Source organism: Pseudophryne corroboree, chromosome 10, assembly GCF_028390025.1.
Source record: "Pseudophryne corroboree isolate aPseCor3 chromosome 10, aPseCor3.hap2, whole genome shotgun sequence".
In the NCBI taxonomy this organism is placed as follows: Eukaryota; Metazoa; Chordata; class Amphibia; order Anura; family Myobatrachidae; genus Pseudophryne; species Pseudophryne corroboree.
Window position 1 is genome coordinate 380,836,816 of NC_086453.1, and position 15,945 is coordinate 380,852,760.

The 15,945-nt window shown below is 45.7% G+C and overlaps 1 protein-coding gene across 2 annotated transcripts in view; it reads right to left on the reverse strand.

Moving 5' to 3' along the window:
* The window catches only part of UBE4B (ubiquitination factor E4B), a 134,715-nt gene that overhangs the window by 41,745 nt on the left and 77,025 nt on the right, over positions 1–15,945 (reverse strand). Inside the window, exon 8 of one of the 2 annotated variants that reach the window (XM_063943830.1) lies at positions 4,709–4,822. The exons of the other annotated variant lie outside the window; for it this stretch is intronic. Coding sequence (XP_063799900.1) covers positions 4,709–4,822 — 114 coding nt within the window. The remainder of the gene's footprint in view (positions 1–4,708; positions 4,823–15,945) is intronic. 2 annotated transcript variants of the gene reach the window in all.

Sequence of the window (15,945 nt, forward strand, 5' to 3'; positions counted from 1 at the left end):
CCTCGTAGGCCGCCACCATTTTTCCCAGAACTCGAGTGCATTGGTGAACTGACACCCTTTTCGGTTTAAGCAGGTCTCTGACCATGTTCTGGATGTCCTGGGCTTTCTCTATTGGGAGGAAGACCCTCATTTGTTCCGTATCCAGTATCATACCTAGGAACGGTAGTCGAGTTGTCGGAATCAACTGTGACTTTGGTAGATTTAGAATCCAACCGTACTGCTGGAGCACTCTCAGAGAGAGCGCTACTCTGCTCAGCAATTTCTCTCTTGATCTCGCTTTTATCAGGAGATCGTCCAAGTATGGGATAATTGTGACTCCATGCTTGCGCAGGACCACCATAATTTCCGCCATTATCTTGGTGAAAATCCTCGGGGCCGTGGAAAGTCCAAACGGCAACGTCTGAAATTGGTAATGATAATCCTGTACAGCGAATCTCCGGTATTCCTGATGGGGGGCATATATGGGGACATGAAGGTACGCATCCTTTATGTCCAGAGACACCATAAACTCCCCCTCCTCCATGTTGGCTATTATCGCTCTGAGTGATTCCATTTTGAATTTTAATCTTTTTATGTACAGGTTTAGGGATTTCAGATTCAAAATAGGTCTAACCGAACCGTCCGGTTTCGGGACCACAAATAGGGTTGAGTAGTAACCTCTTCCCTGCTGGTGCAGGAGAACCTTGATTATTACTTGTTGTATACACAGCGTTTGAATTGCAGCTAACACTACATCCCTTTCCGATGTGGAAGCTGGTAGGGCCGATTTGAAAAATCGGCGCGGGGGCACCTCCTCGGATTCCAGTTTGTACCCCTGGGAAACTATTTCCAACACCCAGGGATTCAGGTCTGATCTGACCCAGGCCTGACTGAAAAGTCGAAGACGTGCCCCTACCTGTGCGGACTCCCTCAGGGGAGCCCCAGCGTCATGCTGTGGGTTTTGGAGCAGCCGGGGAGGACTTTTGTTCCTGGGCACCTGCCGAAGCAGGTGCTCTCTTGCCTCTGCCCTTACCTCTGGCGAGGAAAGAGGACATTCGACCTCTTTTGGACTTGTGCGACCGAAAGGACTGCATCTGATAGGGTGTTACTTTCTTTTGCTGTTGGGGAATATATGGTAAAAAATTTGATTTACCTGCTGTAGCTGTGGAAACCAGGTCCGTCAGCCCATCCCCAAACAATACCTCTCCCTTATAGGGTAGTACTTCCATATGTTTTTTGGAATCCGCATCATCCGTCCATTGGCGAGTCCATAAGGATCTTCTCGCTGAGACAGACATGGCATTGGCCCTAGAAGCTAGCAATCCAATGTCCCTTTGAGCATCCCTCATAAATAAGACTGCATCTTTTATATGGGCTAGAGAGTTAGGAATATAGTATCCTTATCCATATTATCAAATTGATCTGTCAGCTCATCTGTCCAAGCTGCAATTGCGCTACACACCCATGCCGACGCAATTGTCGGTCTTAGCACAGCACCCGTATGAGAATAAATACACTTTAAGGTAGTTTCTTGCCTGCGATCTGCAGGGTCCTTAAGGGCCGCTGTGTCAGGAGACGGTAGCGCCACTTTCTTGGACAAGCGCGTCAGGGCCTTGTCCACAGTGGGGGGTGATTCCCAAATCTCCCTGTCCTGTTTAGGGAAGGGGTATGCCATATAAATTCTTTTGGGGATCTGCGGTCTCTTATCCGGAGTCTCCCAAGCTTTTCCAGAGAAATCATTTAATTCATGAGATGTGGGAAAATTAATAATCTGTTTCTTTTCCTTAAACATGTGTACCCTTGTGTCGGGGACCGAGGGTTCATCCACAATATGCAACACATCCCTTATTGCCACAATCATACACTGAATGGCTTTAGTCACCCTAGGATGCAATTTTACTTCGTCATAGTCGACACTGGAATCAGAATCTGTGTCGGTAGTAGTGTTTTGTGTTAAGGGACGCTTTTGAGACCCCGACGGGCCCTGTGAGTCGGTCCAATCCGAGGATTGACCCCCTGATGTCCCCCCTAATTCAGCCTTATCAAGCCTTTTATGTAAAGATGTCACACTTGCATTCAACATATGCCACATGTCCATCCAATCCTGAGTCGGCACAACCGACGGGGACACACCACTCATTTGCTCCACCTCCTCCTTGGAGAAGCCTTCCGCCTCAGACATGTCGACACACACGTACCGACACCCCACACACACAGGGATTAACCTATAAGGGGACAAAACCCCAACCAGGCCCTTAGGAGAGACAGAGAGAGAGTATGCCAACACACACCCAGCGCTTAAAAACACTGGAATATATATGACCAGATAGCGCTTTTTATATATAATCTTAATTCCCACTCACTGCGTCGCTAATGTGCCCCCCTCCTCCTTTTTCCAGCCTGTGAAGTTCAGCAGGGGAGAGATCAGGGAGCCAGCGTTTTCTCATGCAGTTTCTGTGGAGAAAATGGCGCTGGTTAGTGCTGAGGATCAAGCCCCGCCCACCCGACGGCGGGCTTCGGTCCCAGTAATTCTATATAAAAATTGGCGGGGGATTTTAGGATTTACTGTCCCACAGCCTAATCCTGCTTTATATGGCCAAAAACTGAGGAAACTTGCTGCCCAGGGCACCCCCCCCCCCCTGCGCCCTGCACCCTTCAGTGCTTGCTTGCTTGTGTGTGTGTGTGACAGGGAGCAATGGCGCGCAGCATACCGCTGCGCGCTTACCTCATGAAGATCTGATGTCTTCTGCCGCCTGATGTCTTCTTTGCCTTCTCATACTCACCTGGCTTCTATCTTCGGCATCTGTGAGGAGGACGGCGGCGCGGCTCCGGGATGAACCCCAGGTGAGACCTGTGTTCCGACTCCTTCTGGAGCTAATGGTGTCCAGTAGCCTTAGAAGCAGTGCCCAACTTGACAAGCCAGCTCTGCTTCTCTCTCCTCGGTCCCACGATGCAGGGAGCCTGTTGCCAACAGGACTCCCTGAAAATAAAAAAACCTAACAATATTCTTTTTCCACAGAAAACTCTGGAGAGCTCCCTGCAGTGCACCCATTCTCCTCTGGGCACAAGATCTAACTGAGGTCTGGAGGAGGGGCATAGAGGGAGGAGCCAGTGCACACCCATAGTCAAAGTTCTTTTTAGGTGCCCTATCTCCTGCGGAGCCCGTCTAAACCCCATGGTCCTTACGGAGTCCCCAGCATCCTCTAGGACGTAAGAGAAACATTGCTAGGATGGAGGCATATGGGGACTCATGCCTCAGTGAGGTCACTGCAAATGAATTTAACTTCAGTCCACAAAATGGGTGTATATGTGATCACCACATTTCAAATGTAAAGAGGAACCAGTTACCACAAATAACTGGGTCTGGGACTCAGGATCGACAGCAAAAAGGTCGACAAACATTAGGTCGACGCCAATTGGTCGACACACCTTAGGTCGACGTGGACAAAAGGTCGACATGGACAAAGGTCGACATGGACAAAGGTCGACATGGACAAAGGTCGACATGGACAAAGGTCGACATGAGTTTTTTTGGTGTCGTTTTCTTCGTAGAGTGACCGGGAACCCCAATTAGTGCACCGCTTCGCTCGCCATGCTTCGGGCATGGTGCCTTCACTCCGCTACCGCTTCGCTCGGCACAGATTACCGTTCCAATCGTAGTCCACGTGGATTGTTAAGTATGAAAAGGTTCCAAAAAAGGGAAAAAAATCGTGAAAAACTCATGTCGACCTTTTTCCATGTCGGCCTTGTTCCAGTCGACCTAAGGTTTGTCGACCAATTGGCGTCGACCTAATGTTTGTCGACCTTTTTGCTGTCGATCTGGAGTCCGGATACCAAATAACTTGGCATACAGCACATGTAGGGCACCACAGTAGCACAGTGGTGGGCACTGCAAAACACTGAGGTCATGAGTTAAATTTCTGGCTGAGACTGTAAGCTACGATGTGGCAAAGACTGATGCAAATGACTAGTATTCTCTGGACAGCGCTGCGTGATGGGTGGAGCTATATAAACAGCAATACAAATAAAATACTATAATAAAACTAAATAATAAAAAGATAAAATAAAATGATAAAATGACAAAATATAAATAAGATACTATAAATAAAATGATACTATAATAAAAAGATAATATAAATAAAATAAATAAAATAAATGATAAAATGATAAAATATAAATAAAATGATAATATAAATAAATAAATAAAATGATCAAATATAAATAAAATGATAATATAAATAAATAATAAAATAAAATGATAAAATATAAATAAGATACTATAAATAAAATACTATAAATAATAAAATGATAATATAAATAAAATGATAATATAAATAGTAAAATAATATAAATAATAAAATGATAATATAAATAGTAAAATGATAATATAAATAAAATGATAATATAAATAGTAAAATGATAATATAAATAATAAAATGATAAAATAATAAAATGATAAAATGATAAAATAAAATACAAATAATAATTTTATTTTATCATCATTATACCACAACCTTCCAGATAGGCAGGCCTGAATGAGTCCACATTTGATCCAGTAAAGCAGCAATTATTTCCCAACAGACGCCATGCTGCACTTGTTAAAGGCCGACATACATCTATAGACGCTCCCACGGTGTAAGAGCGACCCGCAACGCACTGATCGGGCACAGCAACTGGTATCTGTGGGTGTTAGTGAGCAGACACTCCAGCATGCCCCATCCACCAGTACCTGGACCCAAGCTGCACACTAGAGAACTCCTCTTCGTCGTTCTCCTCGTCACTGCTGTCCTCAGCCTCATCGGTGCGGGAGAGGAAGAGGAGGGACAAAGGGTTGTCGTACACACTGGCACAACACGAAAACACACAGTTAACGCGAGTGGGGAGAGGGGCTACAGCATCAAAACGTACAGGGTGTCTGTGGCCCTAGAAGAAGTTACTGCCCGCTATAGCGGCTAACGGATTCCTGGCACAAAGATGCATCTAGGATAACATTCTGCAACACAAGTCCAAGAGGACGATACAAGTATGAAGATACACAAATGTAGACTGTTCCGGGATCATGCCAGCATTACAGAACCACGCAATAAAGCCATGCTACTTCCATCCTGCAGCCACACCGCATTAGGTATCTGTATAGATATGGTATTCTATTCTATGTCCCGCACCAGACACAAATTATTCAATTACAATAGTAATAATGCATTAGAAACAAAAAACAGCTAATAATTATATTCCTCCTCAGGGATTTAACTTTGGTATGCTGGAGGTGCTCCTGCAATCAAAATAAACCAAACATTAAACAACGTGTTTGTTGCAAAGAGGCAACAAAGAGAATAGATTGCTTTTTGGAGCACTCTTTTATAACAAAATTTAATATGTAAATCGATATGATATGATTATAATAGTTTAAAACGTAACCTTTAATTATTCCTCCTAAAATAAAAGGGGTATTTTGAGTGGCATAAACTTATATGTATATGTCACTCTGTAAATGCATAAATTCAATTGCATCCCCTGTAGTAGATATATATAGGTCTTAAATTAGATCAATATTACGTATGTGGTGAAAATATTAATCAATATAATCAGGATATACCCATCTGTGTCTCAAATACAGACCAATAATTCATATTTGATAACCCACAATTAAATAATTACAAAATTTGTTCATGATTTGAGTTATTAACACAGAATTATTCATAAATTTCAATATGTTTATAAATCGCAGCCAACAGAAAGCATTTGATATTATTATCAATAAACAGATCAAAAATGATTTTTTTCTCTAAATCTGTACCTTAAACAGTCGTGATTCAATTCCAGCTGTATTTTCAGCTCAGTGCACTTGTGACATAAAGCCTGTGTCTGAAATGTGTTGCATTCCTAACTTGTATCATTCTTCACCAAGTTCCTAGATACATGTGTCAAATATGTTACATTTCTAGCTTGTATCATTTTCCAACAGGTTTCTGAACCAGTGTGTCAAAGTGATTTCATTCTGCGGCCAATAACCATAGATTACATTCCTCATGATAACATTGGTTATTCCACTCTGCCTGCATGAGTGCTTTCACATCCCTGTTGGTTTAAACAAAGATAATTCCTCCTGTCAAGTATTAACAGGTGCACATGGGAACTTTTAGGTGAATTAACCGGTGTACATATATCCCTAATTTTGCCCCCAATGTGGGCCGGTTTACACTACCTCTACCATATTTGGTCACTATCTATAAAGGAAACATGCATGGAGTATTTTCAGAGGGTATTGATTCAGTGGTTCTACTGCAGTTCGTTATTATCTTAATGTGAACTTATTCGCTTGATTAGCATGTGTCATATCGATTAACAAAATTAAGATGGACACAAAGGGCTATCCGGCATGAAGAGTTTGCATTGCAATGCTTCTTAGTGCCTCTGCAGGTCAAAAAACTTCCAAAATAAGATAAACAATATATGTACAGTGAATAGCCCTAAGGGCATGAAAACCTGTAATGGATCATAAAGTATCACAGACGAGGTATCATTCTAAACTGCTGAACTGCAGTGTTACTTTTTCTGAATACCATACTAGCAGTTTCATAAATAATGCACTATAGCACATCAAACACCAATTAATTCAATGTTCTGGGGTACCCCTATAATAGGTGCAATAGCAAATGACCAATAGTGAGCTTCATCAATTTTTGTCACTGTGTAGTAGGCTATTGCTATAGTTTATGCACTGGTAGTCTAAACCATAGGCAGAGTATGTCTTATGATAACATCACATGTCTATTCAGCACAATAGTGTCCATAGAGAATAGTACAGTCCGAGAAGCCGTCTCCCTCATCTGCTGCCAAATATCTTCATAGAGCGGATACTGGGTGAGAGTAAGGGTGATTGCCGGGCTGATGGAAAAATAGATTCAGCGTCATTTGTCATCCTGTACCTGGTGTTAGGTGGATCCTGTTACCACTGGCATTGCAGGGTCCAGATTCGCCAGCAGGAGACAGGTGAATGCTAGGAAAAACAGATCAATAGTGCAAGATATATCATGAACCCCTAGATAAGATTGCTTAGTATTGATGTGATTATAATGCTCAGGCAACGTTCTCTAGAATGATGTTATTCAAATTGGGGCTGCCAATTGGATATATAATACAGAGGACCCAAACTGCATGTGTAATCAATTACAGGTTAGGGTATTTCTTGTCAGGGACATAGAACATAATCGCAATCATTCATTGCCTGTGAACTAAAGTTAAATGTCCCAAGCAGGTGTATGTAATGCAGAGATGCCAGACACAATACTAATCCGTCAATATTCAGCTACCTATGTTACCAGTGCAGCTCAGATTAACCATTCATTCAGTGTTTGATACGCGGCTTCCCCATGCTGTAAGATGCCGTGACCATTCGGTTGCAGTCCTTAGACTGCGGCTAAAACTGAAGCTGAACAGGTGGATATAATACAAGGATACCAGATATGTTACCAGTCCGTCGACATTAGGCTGTGTATATCACAGGTGCAGTTAGAGGTGACCGTTCATTCACTATTTCATTCGCGGCTTCCCCCTGCTGTGAGGTGCCGTGACCGTTCGGCTGCGATCCTCAGACTGAGACTGAACGTACGTTTCACCACGTCGGCTTGATCACCAGTCAGCAGTTTAGAATGATACCTCGTCTGTGATACTTTATGATCCATTACAGGTTTTCATGCCCTTAGGGCTATACGCTGTACATAATAAGAATTTACTTACCGATAATTCTATTTCTCGTAGTCCGTAGTGGATGCTGGGGACTCCGTCAGGACCATGGGGTTTAGCGGCTCCGCAGGAGACAGGGCACAATAATAAAAGCTTTAGGATCAGGTGGTGTGCACTGGCTCCTCCCCCCATGACCCTCCCCCAAGCCTCAGTTAGGATACTGTGCCCGGACGAGCGTGCATAATAAGGAAGGATATTGAATCCCGGGTAAGACTCATACCAGCCACACCAATCACACCGTACAACCTGTGATCTGAACCCAGTTAACAGTATGATAACAACGAAGGAGCCTCTGAAAAGATGGCTCACAACAAGAATAACCCGATTTTTGTAACAATAACTATGTACAAGTATTGCAGACAATCTGCACTTGGGATGGGCGCCCAGCATCCACTACGGACTACGAGAAATAGAATTATCGGTAAGTAAATTCTTATTTTCTCTAACGTCCTAAGTGGATGCTGGGGACTCCGTCAGGACCATGGGGATTATACCAAAGCTCCCAAACGGGCGGGAGAGTGCGGATGACTCTGCAGCACCGAATGAGAGAACTCCAGGTCCTCCTCAGTCAGGGTGTGCCCCTGACCAAGTAGCAGCTCGGCAAAGTTGTAAAGCCGAGACCCCTCGGGCAGCCGCCCAAGATGAGCCCACTTCCTTGTGGAATGGGCTTTTACTGATTTTGGCTGTGGCAAGCCTGCCACAGAATGTGCAAGCTGAATTGTACTACAAATCCAGCGAGCAATCGTCTGCTTAGAAGCAGGAACACCCATCTTGTTGGGTGCATACAGGCTAAACAGCGAGTCAGATTTTCTGACTCCAGTCGTCCTGGAAACATATTTTCAGGGCCCTGACAACGTCAAGTAACTTGGAGTCCTCCAAGTCCCTAGTAGCCGCAGGTACCACAATAGGTTGGTTCATGTGAAAAACAGAAAACACCTTAAGGAGAAATTGAGGACGAGTCCTCAATTCTGCCCTGTCAGAATGAAAAATTAAGTAAGGGCTTTTATATGATAAAGCCGCCCATTCTGACACACGCCTGGCTGAAGCCAGGGCTAATAGAATCTTCACCTTCCATGTGAAATATTTTAATTCCACAGTGGTGAGTGGATCAAACCAATGTGACTTTAGGAAACTCAAAACAACATTGAGATCCCAAGGTGCCACTGGGGGCACAAAAGGAGGCTGTATATGCAGTACCCCTTTTACAAACGTCTGAACTTCAGGCACTGAAGCCAGTTCTTTCTGGAAGAAATTCGACAGGGTCGAAATTTGAACCTTAATGGACCCTAATTTTAGGCCCATAGACAGTCCTGTTTTCAGGAAATGTAGGAACGACCCAGTTGGAATTCCTCTGTAGGGACCTTCTTGGCCTCACACCACGCAACATATTTTCGCCAAATGCGGTGAAAATGTTTTGCGGTTACATCCTTCCTGGCTTCGACCAGGGTAGGGATGACTTCATCTGGAATGCCCTTTCAGGATCCGGCGTTCAACTGCCATGCCGTCAAACGCAGCCGCGGTAAGTCTTGGAACAGACAAGGCCCCTGCTGGAGCAGGTCCTTTCTTAAAGGTAGAGGCCACGGTTCTTCCGTGAGCATCTCTTGAAGTTCCGGGTACCAAGTCCTTCTTGACCCATCCGGAACCACGAGTATCGTTCTTACTCATCTCCTTCTTATGATTCTCAGTACTTTTGGTATGAGATGCATAGGAGGGAACACATACCCTGACTGGTACACCCACAGTGTTACCAGAGCGTCCACCGCTATTGCCTGAGGGTCCCTTGCCCTGGCGCAATATTTGTCTAGTTTTTTGTTCAGGTGGGACGCCAACATGTCCACCTTTGGTTTTTCCCAACGGTTTACAATCATGTGGAAGACTTCCCGCTGAAGTCCCCACTCTCCCGGGTGGAGGTTATGCCTGCTGAGGAAGTCTGCTTCCCAGTTTTCCACTCCCGGAATTAACACTGCTGAGAGTGTTATCACATGATTTTTCGCCCAGCGAAGAATCCTTGCAGTTTCTGCCATTTCCCTCCTGCTTCATGTGCCGCCCTGTCTGTTTACGTGGGCGACTGCCGTGATGTTGTCCCACTGGATCAATACCGGCTGACCTTGAAGCAGAGGTCTTGCTAAGCTTAGAGCCTTGTAAATTGCCCTTAGCTCCAGTATATTTATGTGGAGAGAAGTCTCCAGACTTGATCACACTCCCTGGAAATTTTTTCCTTGTGTGACTGCTCCCCAGCCACTCAGGCTGGCATCCGTGGTCACCAGGACCCAGTCCTGAATGTCGAATCTGCGGCCCTTTCATAGATGAGCACTCTGCAGCCACCGCAGAAGAAAACACCCTTGTCCTTGGAGACAGGGTTATCCGCTGATGCATCTGAAGATGCGATCCGGACCATTTTCCCAGCAGATTCCACTGAAAGGTTCTTGCGTGAAATCTACCGAATGGGATCGCTTTGTAAGAAACCACCATTTTTCACAGGACCCTTGTGCAATGATGCACTGATACTTTTCCTGGTTTTAGGAGGTTCCTGACTAGCTCGGATAACTCCCTGGCCTTCTTCTCCGGGAGAAAACATCCTTTTCTGGACTGTGTCCAGAATCATTCCTAGGAACATTAGACGTGTCGTCGGAAAAAGCTGCGATTTTGGAATATTTAGAATCCACTCGTGCTGTCGTAGAACTACTTGAGATAGTGCTACTCCGACCGCCAACTGTTCTCTGGACCTTGCCCTTATCAGGAAAGCGTCCATATTTATTTTAGGAAGAATCATCATTTCGGCCATTACCATGGTAAAGACCCGGGGTGCCGTGGACAATCCAAATGGCAGCGTCTGAACTGATAGTGACAGTTCTGTACCACGAACCTGAGATACCCTTGGTGAGAAGGGCAAAATTTGGACATGTAGGTAAGCGTCCCTGATATCCAGTGACACCATATCGTCCTGGTTCGCTATCACTGCTCTGAGTGACTCCATCTTGATTTGAACCCTTGTATGTAATTGTTCAAATCTTTTAGATCTCACCGAGCCGTTTGGCTTCAGTACCACAATATAGTGTGGAATAAATAAGATTTTACTTACCGATAAATCTATTTCTCATAGTCCGTAGTGGATGCTGGGGACTCCGTCAGGACCATGGGGAATAGCGGCTCCGCAGGAGACAGGGCACAAAAAGTAAGCTTTTAGGATCACATGGTGTGTACTGGCTCCTCCCCCTATGACCCTCCTCCAAGCCTCAGTTAGGTACTGTGCCCGGACGAGCGTACACAATAAGGAAGGATCTTGAATCCCGGGTAAGACTCATACCAGCCACACCAATCACACCGTACAACCTGTGATTTGAACCCAGTTAACAGTATGATAACAACGAAGGAGCCTCTGAAAAGATGGCCCACAACAATAATAACCCGATTTTTGTAACAATAATTATGTACAAGTAATGCAGACAATCCGCACTTGGGATGGGCGCCCAGCATCCACTACGGACTATGAGAAATAGATTTATCGGTAAGTAAAATCTTATTTTCTTTAACGTCCTAGTGGATGCTGGGGACTCCGTCAGGACCATGGGGATTATACCAATGCTCCCAAACGGGCGGGAGAGTGCGGATGACTCTGCAGCACCGAATGAGAGAACTCCAGGTCCTCCTCAGCCAGGGTATCAAATTTGTAGAATTTTACAAACGTGTTCCCGCCTGACCACGTAGCTGCTCGGCAAAGTTGTAAAGCCGAGACCCCTCGGGCAGCCGCCCAAGATGAGCCCACCTTCCTTGTGGAATGGGCATTTACAGATTTTGGCTGTGGCAGGCCTGCCACAGAATGTGCAAGTTGAATTGTACTACAAATCCAACGAGCAATAGTCTGCTTAGAAGCAGGAGCACCCAGCTTTTTGGGTGCATACAATATAAACAGCAAGTCAGACTTTCTGACTCCAGCCGTCCTGGAATTATATATATATATAATATATATATATATATATATATATATATATATATATATATATATATATATATATATATATATTTTTTCAGGGCCCTGACAACGTCTAGCAACTTGGAGGCCTCCAAGTCCCCTAGTAGCCGCAGGCACCACAATAGGTTGTTTCAGGTGAAACGCTGACACCACCTTAGGAAGAAACTGGGGACGAGTCCCAGTTCTGCCCCGTCCGAATGGAAAATCAAATATGGGCTTTTGTAAGACAAAGCCGCCAATTCTGACAATCGCCTGGCCGAGGCCAGGGCCAACAGCATGGTCACTTTCCATGTGAGATATTTCAAATCCACAGATTTGAGCGGTTCAAACCAATATGATTTGAGGAATCCCAACACTACTTTGAGATCCCACGGTGCCACTGGAGGCACAAAAGGGGCTGTATATGCAATACTCCCTTGACAAATGTCTGGACTTCAGGAACTGAAGCCAATTCTTTCTGGAAGAAAATCTACAGGGCCGAAACTTGAACCTTAATGGACCCCAATTTGAGGCTCATAGACACTCCTGTTTTCAGGAAGTGCAGAAATCGACCTAGTTGAAATTTCTTCGTGGGGCCTTCCTGGCCTCACCCACGCAATATATTTTCACCACATGTGGTGATAACGTTGTGCGGTCACCTCCTTCCTGGCTTTGACCAGGGTAGGTATGACCTCTTCCGGAATGTCTTTTCCCTTAGAATCCGGCGTTCAACCGCCATGCCGTCAAACGCAGCCGCGGTAAGTCTTGGAACAGACATGGTACTTGCTGAAGCAAGTCCCTTCTTAGCTCCTGAGGCCATTAGTCCTCTATGAGCATCTCTTGAAGTTCCGGGTACCAAGTCCCTCTTGGCCAATCCGGAGCCACGAGTATAGTTCTTACTCCTCTACGTCTTATAATTCTCAATACCTTGGTTATGAGAAGCAGAGGAGGGAACACATACACCGACTGTTACACCCACGGTGTTACCAGGACATATACAGCTATCGCCTGAAGGTCTCGTGACCTGGCGCAATACCTGTCCCGTTTTTTGTTCGGGCAGGACGCCATCATGTCCACCTTTGGTCTTTCCCAACGGTTCACAATCATGCGGAAAACTTCCCTATGAAGTTCCCACTCTCCCGGGTGGAGGTCGTGCCTGCTGAGGAAGTCTGCTTCCCAGTCGTCCACTCCCGGAATGAACACTGCTGACAGTGCTATCACATGATTTTCCGCCTAGCGAAAAATCCTTGCAGTTTTGCCACTGCCCTCCTGCTTCTTGTGCCGCCCTTTCTGTTTACGTGGGCGACTGCCGTGATGTTATCCCACTGGATCAATACCGGCTGACCTTGAAGCAGAGGTCTTGCTAAGTTTAGAGCATTATAAATTTGCTCTTAGCTCCAGTATATTTATGTGGAGAGAATTCTCCAGACTTGATCACACTCCCTGGAAATTTTTTCCCTGTGTGACTGCTCCCCAGCCTCTCAGGCTGGCCTCCGTGGTCACCAGCATCCAATCCTGAATGCCGAATCTACGGCCCTCTAGAAGATGAGCACTCTGTAATCACCACAGGAGAGACACCCTTGTCCTTGGATATAGGGTTATCCGCTGATGCATCTGAAGATGCGATCCGGACCATTTGTCCAGCAGATCCCACTGAAGAGTTCTTGCGTGAAATCTGCCGAATGGAATCGCTTCGTAATAAGCCACCATTTTTACCAGGACTCTTGTGCAATGATGCACTGACACTTTTCCTGGTTTTAGTAGGATCCCGATTAGCTCGGATAACTCCCTGGCTTTCTCCTCTGGGAGAAACACCTTTTTCTGGACTGTGTCCAGAATCATCCCTAGGACCAGCAGACGTGTCGTCGGAACAACTGCGGTTTTGGAATATTTAGAATCCACCCGTGTTGTCGTAGAACTACTTGAGATAGTGCTACTCCGACCTCCAACTGTTCTCTGGACCTTGTTCTTATCAGGAGGTCGTCCATTTTCTTTGAAGACGAATCCTCATTTCGGTCATTACCTTGGTAAGGACCCGGGGTGCCTTGGACAATCCAACGGCATCGTCTGAAACTGATAGTGACAGTTCTGTACCACGAACCTGAGATACCCTTGGTGAGAAAGGCAAATTTTGGGACATGGAGGTAAGCATCCCTGATGTCCCGGGACACCATATAGTCCCCTTCTTCCCGGTTCGCTATCACTGCTCTGAGTGACTCCATCTGGATTTGAACCTTTGTAAGTGTTCAAATATTTCAGATTTAGAATAGGTCTCACCTAGCCTTCTGGCTTCAGTACCACAATATAGTGTGGAATAATACCCCTTTCCCTGTTGTAGGAGGGGTAATTTTATTATCACCTGCTGGGAATACAGCTTGTGAATTGTTTTCAATACTGCCTCCCTGTCGGAGGGAGACATTGGTACAGCAGACTACAGGAACCTGCGAGGGGGAAACGTCTCGACATTCCAATCTGTACCCCTTGGATACTACTTGTAGGATCCAGGGGTCCTGTACGGTCCTAGCGTCATGCTGTGAACTTGGTAGAAGCGGTGGAGGACTTCTGTTCCTGGGAATGGGCTGCCTGCTGCAGTCTTCTTCCCTTTCCTCTATCCCTGGGCAGATATGACTCTTATAGGGACGAAAGGACTGAGGCTGAAAAGACGGTGTCTTTTTCTGCAGAGATGTGACTTAGGGTAAAAACCGGTGGATTTTCCAGCAGTTGCCGTGGCCACCAGGTCCTATGGACCGACCCCAAATAACTCCTCCCCTTTATACGGCAATACATCTTTGTGCCGTTTGGAATCTGCATCACCTGACCACTGTCGTGTCCATAAACATCTTCTTGCAGATATGGACATCGCATTTACTCTTGATGCCAGAGTGCAAATATCCCTCTGCGCATCTCGCATATATAGAAATGCATCCTTTAAATGCTCTATAGTCAATAAAATACTGTCCCTGTCAAGGGTATCAATATTTTTAGTCAGGGAATCCGACCAAGCCACCTCAGCTCTGCACATCCAGGCTGAGGCGATCGCTGGTCGCAGTATAACACCAGCATGTGTGTGTATACTTTTTAGGATATTTTCCAGCCTCCTATCAGCTGGCTCCTTAAGTACGGCCCTATCTGTAGATGGTACCGCCACTTGTTCTGATAAGCATGTGAGCGCCTTATCCACCCTAAGGGGTGTTTCCCAACGCGCCCTAACTTCTGGCGGGAAAGGGTATACCGCCAATAATTTTCTATCGGGGGAAACCCACGCATCATCACACACTTCATTTAATTTATCTGATTCAGGAAAAACTACAGGTAGTTTTTTCACATCCCACATAATACCCTTTTTTGTGGTACTTGTAGTATCAGAAATATGTAACACCTCCTTCATTGCCCTTAACGTGTGGCCCTAAAGGAAAATACGTTTGTTTCTTCACCGTCTACACTGAAATCAGTGTCCGTGTCTGGGTCTGTGTCGACCGACTGAGGTAAATGGGCGTTTTACAGCCCCTGACGGTGTTTGAGACGCCTGGACAGGTACTAATTTGATCGCCGGCCGTCTCATGTCGTCAACCGGCTTGCAGCGTGTTGACATTATCACGTAATTCCATAAATAAGCCATCCATTCCGGTGTCGACTCCCTAGAGAGTGACATCACCATTACAGGCAATTTGCTCCGCCTCCTCACCAACATTTTCCTCATACATGTCGACACACACGTACCGACATACAGCACACACATAGGGAATGCTCTGATAGAGGACAGGACCCACTAGCCCTTTGGGGAGACAGAGGGAGAGTTTGCCAGCACACACCAAAAGCATTAATTATACAGGGACAACCTTTAGATAAGTGTTCCTCCCTTATAGCATTTAATATATATTCATATCGCCAAATCAGTGCCCCCCCTCTCTGTTTTAACCCTGTTTCTGTAGTGCAGTGCAGGGGAGAGCATGGGAGCCTTCCCACCAGCATTTCTGTGAGGGAAAATGGCGCTGTGTGCTGAGGAGAATAGGCCCCGCCCCCTTTTCGGCGGGCTTCTTCTCCGGAGTTTGTGATATCTGGCAGGGGTTAAATACATCCATATAGCCTCAAGGGCTATATGTGATGTATTTTTCGCCATACAGGTATTATACATTGCTGCCCAGGGCGCCCCCCCCCCCGCGCCCTGCACCCTCCGTGACCGCTGTGCGAAGTGTGCTGACAACAATGGCGCACAGCTGCAGTGCTGTGCGCTACCTGATGAAGACTGAAAGTCTTCTGCCGCCTGG